The sequence below is a fragment of the Eurytemora carolleeae genome, unplaced genomic scaffold (assembly GCF_000591075.1).
Source record: "Eurytemora carolleeae unplaced genomic scaffold, Eaff_2.0 scaffold949, whole genome shotgun sequence".
NCBI lineage: Eukaryota > Metazoa > Arthropoda > Copepoda > Calanoida > Temoridae > Eurytemora > Eurytemora carolleeae.
In genome coordinates this window covers 19,558-31,492 of record NW_019396973.1, presented here as the reverse complement: position 1 = coordinate 31,492, position 11,935 = coordinate 19,558, and the positions used below count along the sequence as shown (strand labels likewise).

At 36.0% G+C, this 11,935-nt stretch overlaps 1 protein-coding gene and 1 long non-coding RNA gene across 2 annotated transcripts in view; both read left to right on the top strand.

Annotated features, from left to right (window-relative positions):
• The window catches only part of LOC111710664 (PHD and RING finger domain-containing protein 1), a gene marked incomplete in the record, with an annotated part of 12,082 nt that extends 3,219 nt beyond the window's left edge, over nt 1-8,863 (top strand). The window contains 9 exon segments of the mRNA XM_023484787.1: nt 1,260-1,718; nt 2,063-2,299; nt 2,656-2,891; nt 4,100-4,298; nt 4,406-6,872; nt 7,199-7,410; nt 7,678-7,787; nt 8,071-8,199; nt 8,527-8,863. Of these exon segments, the coding sequence (XP_023340555.1) occupies nt 1,260-1,718; nt 2,063-2,299; nt 2,656-2,891; nt 4,100-4,298; nt 4,406-6,872; nt 7,199-7,410; nt 7,678-7,787; nt 8,071-8,199; nt 8,527-8,646 (4,169 nt within the window).
• A 1,737-nt stretch (nt 8,864-10,600) lies between these two features.
• On the top strand, nt 10,601-11,493 carry LOC111710670 (uncharacterized). Its single transcript, XR_002767102.1, has 2 exons — nt 10,601-10,921; nt 11,270-11,493. It is a non-coding gene; the product is annotated as an uncharacterized LOC111710670 (long non-coding RNA).
• Nucleotides 11,494-11,935: the final 442 nt, after the last annotated feature.

The window sequence follows — 11,935 nt, the reverse complement described above, 5'->3', positions numbered from 1 at the left end:
CTGTAAAAAGTCTGGCCGCGCCATCAAAGTTGAAACCTAGGCGGTCGAGGATATGGTCGGGCCGGTACTTGTCGCGCGTCACTAAGGCTGGTCATAAGGGGTCGGACCGGTTCGAATTCAAATTGACCCGAGTCCACTGTGGATAAAATACTTTATTGCACTGAAAAAATTAGGTATAATTATTATTATAAAAAAAAAACATATATTTACAGGTTGGGAACTTGGTCTCAATTGTAGATAAAATAAGTAACAATTTGCTCCAGCCATCGCTCTATTGCACTGCACTCCAGAAAAGTCGAAGAGATGTCCTAGAATAAAAGAAAATCAATAGTTTAAAAAAGGTTTTTAACCAAAAGAGGATGGTGGAGATGGCATGTTTGATTTTGGGGCGGGGGCCCTGCCTTTATTTTTGGTTCAAATCTTCCAATTTTTTGACTGCACGTCTAATTAGTGATCTAAATTCCTAAGATAAAATCAAATTGAATTTTAATGATCTCTAAAGACCTCAATGACCTCCACAAACAAAAAATATTTCAACTATGGCTTTTTGCATATCAAACGAAAGCTAGGAACCTTGGAATCCGTTGCTGCTACTGTATTCCTGGGGTTCCTAGCTTTTAATTGATATGCATAAAGCCATAGTAAAACATTTTCATTTTTGGAGGTCATTTTGGTCATTAAAGGTCGTAAGAGGTCATTACAAGGTCAAAAGCTGGATTTGTTGCTGGTACTGTTTTCCCTGGGTTCCTAGCTTTCTTTGATATGCATAAAGCCATTGTTAAAACATTTTCAGTTTTGGAGGTCATTGAGGTCGTTAGAGGTCGTTGGAGTTCATTAGAAGGTCAAACACTGGATTTATTGCTGCTACTGTATTCCCTGGGTTCCTAGCTTTCGTTTGAAATGCATAAAGCCATAGTTAAACATTTTTATTTTGAAGATCATTTTAGGCCATTAGAGGTCGTTAGAGGTCATTAGAAGGTCAAACACCTAATCCTTAGTCCTTGAAGTAATCCAAAAACTGAACTAAACTAAACCACGGATGTTCCAGCAAATAAAATCCTAACGCAGTTTATAAATAACAAGTTTGAAAAAGGTTTTGTAATTTTTTATTTTGGTGAGTGCAAAAACACAAGACTTTTCTGTGTGTGTGTTGGGGGGAGAGGAAGAGAGGAATAAGAATCGTAAATGATGTGGAAATTTCTCCTAAAGCCCTTATAAGAATTCTTCGAATTATCGTTAAAAAAAAGTAATTTCTTCAGGAGTTCGAGCTGGGGTTTTAAAACGGAAACCCCGTAAAACCCGGAAGAAGAAACCCAGCAAAAAGAAGGCCCGAACCAAAGCCAGCACTTCAACCAAGACTGGGAAACCCCGGAAAGCTCGTCGGAAGCGTAAACCCAAACGAACCTGCTCCTCCAAGACTCCGTATACCGTACGGCGGAAAGACTACGCTGTAATGGAAAGTGTCCGGCAAGCCCTAGGCCTTCCTGAACCGGATATACATTGGTCCAGGGAGGTGAAAGAAGGTTTATCCATCACAGGAAATCCGGACGAATTAGACTATTTCGGCGACGAATCGCCCGACGAAGAGTTACCCGGATTTTCTTCGAACGGTGGGATTGCTACCCGAGTTTTACCACGACATATGGCGGTAGAGCGGTTAAATTTGGCACGACGGAGGCGGGTGAAAGGCGGCATTGAACTAAACAGTATAGCGTCAGGTAATCTTTTTAAATCCAATTCAGTGGTCGCCATTCATTGGGTGAATATAAAAATTATATTGAATAAAACTTGGGGTTTAGAATTGAGCGGTTAAATTTGGCACGACGGAGGCGGGTGAAAGGCGGCATTGAACTAAACAGTATAGCGTCAGGTAATCTTTTAAAATCCAATTCAGTGGTCGCCATTCATTGGGTGAATATAAAAATTATATTGAATAAAACTTGGGGTTTAGAATTGAATTTTTTTAAAGAAAGATTAGAATGATGCTTAAAAAATGATTTAGTGGGGGAAAAGTGAGTTGTCATTTTGTTACACTTTCTCATTAATGGCATAATTGTTATAGGTCCAGCCGACTTATTAGGTGGAATCCTAAGCTCTCAGTCCTCCCTCCTAACCCCAGAACAGTCCGCTCCTAGATCTTTGATTAAACGGGACAAGAACGAGAATATTCTGAACTCCGGGAGCAGGTTGAACCTTAACGGATCCGGAGCCAGGGTTACCTCGGCTCCGGTCAATTCTAACCGAGGAAACGGGTTTCCTTTAAATGGTTCCTTCGCTGCCAACACTGCCACAATGCCAGGTTGGAGTTTAAAAAAATAATTAACTTTATTTTTAGAAATGAACATTTTTTCTCCTATTTTGGGCAACTTTGATTTTTTGTACAGGAAAAGATAGTGAAATGCTTTGTCATCAAGGATAAAGTTTCATTTTCTTATCACAATTTTTAACATTTTTTTTAATTCAAATCTTCCCGTTGTTATTTATTAATGACAAATCTGGAGTTATTTACTGTTATTATTGTGAACATACTGAGAGGAGNGCAAAGGGCCACTGCCCACTGAAATATTAAAATCAGAAGTCGTAAAATAACAAAATACTATTTTTTTCGGGAAACTGAAATTAAAAAAAAATCAGATTCAAAAATTCTTATTTTAGGACGTACTTCTGTAGGGTTTGTTTCTGGTGGTTCCAGTGGAACCCTGGGACCTGGTGCAGGAGGAACATCAAACGAGGACGACCTCGATCTCTACGGGAATATCGAGGATGGTCCTGCAGATCAACCTCAACTTTCTGCAGTTGCTGGCGATCTTTACGATCCTGAAGATCCAGGGGTAATTTGTTTCGTGCTTGATTTGATGTCATTTAAAAAGTTTAAAACTTATGTTTTTTTCGTATTTTAAATATTTTGGCTGCATTCTCTCACCCCCACTTTGTAAATATTATTTTTTCCCAGAAGTGATGTTAGTTTGTAGGGAACGCTAAAAAATTTTTATGGTTTTTTTTCTAAATGGGGGAAAATTATTTTAAAGGGGGAACACAAATTTTAGGGGGAGGGGGTAAAGTATCTAAAATACAAATATGGAATGGTGAAATGATAAATTTGACATTAATTGACGAGGTTTTGGGTAGTAATAGTATGTCCCAAAGATCCAAATTTAGACCTAAACACAATTGACGGTGAAGAGTTACTTTATTGTCTTGCTTGGATAAAATTAGATGAACTTTTTAACCAAAACTGAAAATATCCTAGAAGCAGAACTGTGAGTAGGCAACGTGGTCGACGTGGAGGGAATATAATCCCTCGAACCTCTCAACTAGAACGTATTCGTAGAGCAGTTAATTACGCCAGGGTGGAGCTTGAACACATGATTGGTAAGAATCCCCCTGATACAAAAAAAAATGCTGATTCACAATAAACTAAGCTAGTGGGGAAGGTCAAGTAGGCGTACAATAGGCAGGGCACTGTAAAAAATCTGGCCGCGCCATCAAAGTTGAAACCAAGGCGGTCAAGGATATGGTCGGGCCGGTACTTGTTGCGCGTCACATAAGGCTGGTCACAAGGGGTCGGACCGGTTCGAATTCAAATTGACCCGAGTCCACTGTGGATAAAATACTTTATTGCACTGAAAAAATTAGGTATAATTATTATTATATATCGCTTCCTACGACGATGCTCGGTTATATTTTGTGCCCCCCCCCCTTTAATTTATGAAATGAAGTTTTAAAATTTCCGCCATTTACATCTACATTTTTCAGCAATCTTGTTTTGAGAAAAACTGAATCAGTTTAAAGGGATTAACTTAGTCTCAAGCGACCCTAGGTCCATATAAAATGTTCCACAACGGTGCCCATTAGATCTTTTTGAATAACAATTTAATTTTTCAATCTAAAAAGTGTTGAATTATATTAATTTCCTTTAAAGAATAAATCATGGAAAACCCTTAACTAAAAATAAACAATTTTCAGCCCAACAAATACTGATACCTCATTCATCATAAAACAAAAGTTTACAGGGTACCTTTGTGAATCTGGAAATTACTACTAAATTCTGTTTAACGGGATTTAGAAGAACTTGTTCTAAATATTTTGATTTGATCAGGACGAGATGGAAGGAATCCCTCTCCCTGATGGTAACCAGCCTCACAAAATTAAGATCCAATTGAAGAGTAAAAATAAAACTCTTCAAACCTCTTTACGGACTCCTAAGCGGGACGAGAATCCTAAGAAGGAGGAAAGTCCTAAAAAGAGAGCTCTTCTCTCCGATATATTCGGCAGTGATGATGAGGCGGATAGAAAAGGCAAAGTGGAGGAAGAGGCAAATGTTACGACGGAAGATGAGCCGGTGGATGAGATGATTACTGAACAGGCGGCTAATGATCAGGTTAATTTTTGTGCGAAAATAAAGTATATCGACGAAGGAGCAGAAGTTCTGACAAAGGTCGGGATAGTGATCGTCGTCGCCGTAGTAGCAGGGAGAGTAACAGGGGACGAAAGGGTGGAGATCGTAGGATAGGCCGAGATCACAGTGATAAACGTAAAGAAGAAAGCAACAGCAGGGATGAAAGCCGAAATAAGCATAAGAAGGAGGAGAAACAAAGCAGAAACGACAAAGAAAATGGTGATAAAAATAAGAAAAACGATAAGAAAGAAAAGAAGAACACGATTGAGAAAGAAACCGAATCTGAACAAAGTGTACCAGCTGCAGAGAAATCTGAAATAAAAGATAAAGAACTGAGTGATGTAAGTGACAAAGAAATAGAAGAGACTAGAGAAGTAAAACTCCGAGATCCATCAATGAGTCCAATTGACTCCGACCAGAGTGAAACCTTTGACAAGGCAGGAACACTGGAGGGATTGAATCCTGAAAATATTTCTCCTGAGGAGGACTTCACCTCGCTGAGTGAAGAGGAGGAGGGGGAGATTAAGAACTATGAGAGAAGGAAGAAGCTGAACCGAAGGAAGAAGGAACTGCAGAGGAAGGTAAGGGAGCTAGAAAGACAGGTCATTGAGATATCTCCAACTGGGAATCCTCTAGATATTAGTCTCATCCTTGAAGAAGGAGAAATTGGAGACGAATCAAAGAAAAAGAAGAAAAAGCTGAAAGAGAAGATAAAGAAGAAGGTAGAAAAACAGAAGAAAAATATTAAAAAGAAGAAAAAGATTCCAGTTCCTGATGAGACTAAGGATGACAATAGCGAAGAGATGATTGATCATGAGAAGATTGAGGAAGATACTGAAGATGTGGAAAAGATAGAAAAAGGAGAGAAGGAAAAGGGTAAGAAAGAGAAGATTTTCAAAGGAAGAACCTACCGAGGGAAAAGTTCCACTCCTCTCATGGATGAAAAGGAAGAAGGCGCGGAAGAGAATGAAGAAGAAGTTGATGAAGAAGGAGAAGATGAAGATGAAAGCCTGAGAAGATCAAAGAAACCTGAACTTCCTAGGTATGATGTGAGGAGAGTACTTGATGCAAAGAAAGAAAGAAAGAAGAAAGAAAAGGACAAGAGTAAGAACGAGGAAGATAAAGAGGAGCGGAAAGATTTATCAAAGGATGTCTTTGGACGAGATGTTTCTGAAAAGAAAAAGAACAAATCCAAAAGAAAAGTTTCAGCCTCCCCAGATAGAACTGAGGACCGAGGTCGGAAAAAGAAAAAAGCTCGAACAAGGTCCTCAACGCCCAGTCTTTCAAGCAGTTCCTCATCCTCTTCCTCATCTTCATCCTCTTCTAGATCAAGATCAAAGAAAAAGAGAAAGGATGGAATTATTAAAAGGAAGAATTCTCCTCTCCGCAAAGACAAGAAAAAATCAGATTTAAAGAAGAAAAGTTTACCTCTCTCAGAGAAGATAAGGAAGAAGGTTTCTTCCAGAACAAGAGATGCGAAGGAGAAGAAAAGAAAGAGATCTCACTCTCGCTCTCCGTCTAGGAGAAAGGGGAAGGATAGGAGACGACGGGACCGGTCTGGTTCAAGATCCAAACGACGAAGAAGATCTTCATCAAGAACTCGGGATCGAAGACAAGATTCGAGGAAACCCAAAAGTCGGAGATCCCGATCCAAGTCTAAAGATAAACGCTCTAAGTCTCCAAAGCTATCGAGGTCTAGGTCTGGCCGAAGATCAACCTCCAAGAGGTCGAGGTCAAGAGCAGAGAAAGGTCGGGATGTTGATAAATACGGAAAACTATTTGAAAGCTCTGGCGGAGAGAAATCTGTCTACTCAGCCGGAGATAAAATCATGGTTAGCGTCAACTTTGATAAAAACAAGGATGCAGTGAGGAAGCCGGTCAAACCGGTTTTCCAAAAACCTTCAGTGATCATAGATATCCTTGACGAGGAGGGGCCTTACAGGGTCATTGAACCTCCCACCGAACTTGTAGATATCGCCAGTGATAGTGAGGAACCGGAGAAACCTGAACTTGAAACTGAACCCCAGCAGACCAAGGCTCCGGAACCAGCGACGGAATCTCTCCCCACCGAGATTCTTGGTCCTAAAACCCCTCCCAATGAACCTGTTGCTGAGCATGATGATGATGAGGATGAAGATCTGAAATCTAAACCTGAACCAACTCCAGTAAAAGGTCCAATGACTCCGCCAGAACCTGACAGCTATGATCCCTTTGAACCAACAGATTCGCCGGATCACGAAGATTTGGCGCCGGAAACCCCGCCCCTTCAACCAGAGACTCCGCCCCCTGCCTCTCCTGAGTCCCCTGTCCGCCCACCTTCTCCGCCGCCCAACACTATTCCTTTCCTGTCCTCTCCTGTTAACGGAGGGGGTCCTGTGACTCCTGAGCCCCCCCTCCTTCAGCCTTACACTAGGAAACCCCTGTACACTAGCCTACCCTTGAATGTTTCTGCAACTCTACCGGATTCTAACAGGTAACATAACTAAGTCAGATAATTTGCAAGAAAGGTGAAATTATTTCCGAAGATCGGGGTGGAGGGGGGTGTTATGAAAAGTTAAACATTAACTAGCAATTCCTCACTCCCTTTTTGATACTTAAAGTCACAAAATCATTTGTTTCTAAATAAAACTCTTTTTTCCCCCTATTTACATTTTAAAATAACCATTTTTTAAAGATAAATCATGGATATCACTCATTCTTGATCAGAGAATGCAGTTGTGAATCAGATATGTCACTCTATGAATTGAAATCACGCCTACAGTCCCTTTAACAAAGGATTTTAATGTTAACAATATTAAGATCGATGAATATAAGCTCTGGTTCTCCGATTGATATGGATCTAGACTCACCATTTTCCCCTGGATCTGGAAGTGACCTATCCGATCTATTTGAGCCTCCAACAGCGACTCCTCCAACTGCCTCCGTTAATAAAGCCTCCGATAGTTCTCAGTGGGCCAAGATAATAGGGGTCGAGGAGAAAAAATTGAAGAAACAAAATAATAACAGTCAAGGTCAGAGCCCTTCCCAATTTTTATTTGAACGCTTCATTTTAAAGTTTTACTGAAGAAAAATTAATTAACGATATGGAAACAAATTTTGAAAGAAAGGTTCTAAGTTTCTTTAAGATTTTCTACACTCTAAAAATTTCCAATTTGTTTTTCATTTTATTGTTGTAATTTTTTGTCCAAACAAATTGAAGAATAGATGCTTAATTGGAAAATGAGTTATTTTTAGTAAGTCACAAATTTTAGAGAATAAAACACGTTATGACAATTTAGGATCTGGAGTTCGTGGGAAGAAAACTGTGAATACAAGGGTAGTGAATGATCGATTGAAAATTATCGATGAAGTCCCGAGTTCAGCAGTTGAGATGTCCGTAAAAGAAAAAGTAAGTTTCTTCAATTTGTCCAGAATTTTGGCAAATCATATGTTGCCTCGGGTGAGGGGGGTGGTGAAAATTGTATTGAACAGTAAGGAATACGTTTCAAAGGAAATTGTGTGCAGACGCATTTTTAAAACTATTAGCTCCATACAAATAAATTTACAATCTCCCGCTTTATAGCACAATGCATGCACTGGTTCAACCATTTTGGCTTTTTGAGCTGCAGACACAAAGAACATGCGTCATGGGTGTACAATGAACAAAATTTTAAGTAAGTATTATTTTCTAGTTTTTGAAGAAAGTTCAACGCCAGGAGCGTATTGTAGAGGAGGTTAAACTTGTGCTGAAACCAGCATACAATCAGAGAAGGATCAATAAGGATCATTACAAAGAGATCCTTAGGAAAACTGTCCCAAAGGTTGGTTTTAATTTAGGATAAAAGAAAGACGACAGTAAGACTCAAGTTTTGATTTGAAATAGTCCAATAAACTTTAAACACAGAAAATGAGCAGTGTACTCAGACCATTTCAATTTATAAATTGATTTTTTTTCAAGAAATTAGATCAACTATTTGCTTTGAACCAGCTTTAAATATACATGATTTGCATTAGAAGAATTTCAAAAAGTTAAACCTTCAAATCCTACACTGTCAGTGAAATGAGTTTTTATTTTTATGAACCCCTTTCCTGTAGTAGAGTTTTTTAAATTGGAAATAACGGGCATTTAAAAATGTTTTTTCTTGTAGATTTGTCACAGTAAATATGGTGAAATCAACCCAACGAAGATTGCCAAACTGGTGAACGGTTACATCAAGAAATACCAGCACGCTAAGCGTCAACAGAAAACTAAAAATAAATCGTTCTAATTTTAATGTAAGAAGTATTGCTAAACGAACTCCGCCAATTATAAATCCCCAAATTTACCGAATGTAATGTACAGTTTACACTGAATGATTTCCCGTGTATTTTGTTTCATTTTCTAGTTTAATTCCACGTTTTGTATTTAGTATCGGAGCTGTTCCCTTACAGTAAATTCATACAGCTTAATTAATTCATTAATCATGTTAATTATATAATTACAGAGAGAATGTGGGATCTAATAACACAATGATTAAACATCTCGTTTTTTTTATTACCAGGTAAATATTTTTTAGTAACTTGTTAAATAAAAAAATATTGCTAAAAATAGGTCGCCAAATGCATGCCGCAAACTATTTCTAAGGTAAAAGACGGTTTCAAGTTATGAATTGATAAACAAATTATTCCTGTTTATCTATATAGAATAGCACTATTATTTCAAAGGTTTGTGCGAATTTCTGTCTACGCAAGAAATATGCAAACATATGTACTACAAGACAAATAGACAGACACACAGATAGATAGATAAATATACAGACAGACACCAAGACAGTTAGACAAATTGATAGATAGATAGATAGTGCTGGAGGCCGGTATTTCGTCAGATTTATCATATGTTTATTTTGTAGATGGACATTGGACACCCCCCAAATATTTTATACAAACACATTTCAATTTTAAAATTATCTTATAAAATCTGTTTGAAAATAATATTTTTGTAAAATATATTTATCCCTGGAGTATATACAGTGTCTTCAGTCAGCTGACTAAAGATACTGTACGTATCACATTACTACAATTTTATAAACAAGTTTAATATCTAGACATTTGTAATTTACATTATTAACTAATTCACCGGAAATTCAATGCTTTCTTTATTGTGCATTGATAGTTTGTATGTATATGAATTATTTAAAGAGATGAAAAAACTTTTTTTTCATTTTTTTCCATTTCATCAAAAAAACATTTCCTCCTTAAAATCATACACCCTGTATCAACATTTATTATTTTTGCAGAAAAATAAATTTAAATAACAAAAATATCTACGAAAATTTGAATACAATAATAATTGCGACGGTAAGATCCACACTTAAGTTTGGTATGTTCTCAATCGATCTAGAGCAAAACAGAACTATCAAGAAACATGACAAATATCCAACTGAGCTCAGTATGTGACTACTATGGTAATTAGGTCGGAAACTTAAAGGTTCGATTACCCCCTAGCGTTCTTCTAAATTTGCACGTCATGCTGTTCACGTAAACACATAACATGTGATATAACCATAAATACAGGTAGAGCTAGTACAGTCAGGTTTACACATATATACAGTATACAATTCAGTTTATGTATATTTATTAAATATTCAACACATCCTCTGCTTTTCTACCTGCATTGTATATACCAAGTATACAAAGTATTTCCAAATCACAATGATTTCAAACAATTTGAATAAATGAAATATACATAATTTCAGTGATCTCGGTTTGGGGACTTATTTAGCACAATGAGTTATATTAGGTAACTTTTTAGAAGATTTTTATTCATTTATTCATTTATTCATTTATTCATTTATTCATTTATTCATTTATTCATTTATTCATTTATTCATTTATTCATTTATTCATTTATTCATTTATTCATTTATTCATTTATTCATTTACTCATTTATTCATTTATTCATTTATTCATTTATTCATTTATTCATTTATTCATTTATTCATTTATTCATTTATTCATGTATTCATGTATTTGTGTATTCATGTATTCATGTATTCATGTATTCATGTATTCATGTATTCATGTATTCATGTATTCATGTATTCATGTATTCATGTATTTACCTATTCATGTATTCATGTATTCACCTATTCATTCATTTATTCATTCCTTAAATATTGCCTTTTTTGTTCGTTTATAGATTTGTACAAATAAAATCTTAAAGATAAAAACTTCAATATTTTCAGATTGTGCTTCTACATTCTACAAGCTGGTTGACTTAAACCTTCAATCCCAAAAAATATAAAAATTTGTATTGTTTAAGTATAAATAATTTATTAATAATTTATGTCGCACTTATAAAAGTAATATTTTTATTTATATAAAATGTAGTTAACCCTTATCCGTCCTTTTTCATTCACGTTTCTATATTTATTTTTATTTTTGTTGACAATATTTGTTAATATAATAAATTAAATATTAAGAATAATTCCGTCTAAAAATTAGCTAACTCAGAACCAACATCACCAATTGTACTAGCTTCAAGATAGTTACCATGTGGAGAAGTAAAGTTTAGACCATATTGGTTGTTTGGCATATTTTGTACAGGATTATTCTCAAAGGATGAGACTTCAGCCTCTCCTCTTACATTCATGCATTTTTATCTGCGAATTCATTTAAAGAATCTCTTTTAAGGCAGAACCCAAATTAAAAAGGGTTTGAGGCTGTCATTGAAGTCGCATATTTTGTGGGGAACCCTGTAGGTTAGAAGCCTAAAAGTCGTCTTCTATGTAAAGTTTGCAAATTTTAACGTAAAAGATGTCTTCTATATTAAGTTTGGAGATTTCAACACAAAAGATGTCTTCTATATTAAGTTTGGATATTTTAACCTAAAAGGTGTCTTCTATATTAAGTTTGGAGATTTTAACGTAAAAGATGTCTTCTATATTAAGTTTGGAGATTTTAACCTAAAAGTCGTCTTCTATATTAAGTTTGGAGATTTTAACCTAAAAGTCGTCTTCTATATTAAGTTTGAAGATTTTGTCTATGATTTTACAAGTTGTGATTAATGTGCCAAGAGCCTACATGGTGCTGGCCCAGTATATTAATACAATAAATAAACTGACAATTAATATTAGATTATCTTTTTTTATTTATGTAATAATTCTCTCTCTATATATATATGTTAGCTACGGCGGACCAAACGGCTGGACCGAATGGGCTGAACATTTTTGTGGGAAATTTTGACATTTTTTTATTAAATTCAAAAATCTATGTTTTTCAAAATCCAAAAAAAAAACTTCACGGGCAACGCGGTTCACTTCAGCTAGAAAAAAAAAGAGTTCAGATAAAAATATTTTTGACACCCTGCAACTAAGGTTCTGAGTATTGGGACACCCTGTAGATTTAGTCAAATTATAGTTGCTCCTCTTGTTTTAATTAAATGCATAAGTAAGAGAAATGCAAAGTTACACGACAGTTAAAAGACGACTTTAAGGTCGTCTTTGATTTTAAAAATAATTTGCCGCAATCAAAAACCAATTTTAGAAGTAGAATTCTTGAATCAATAATCACAAAAT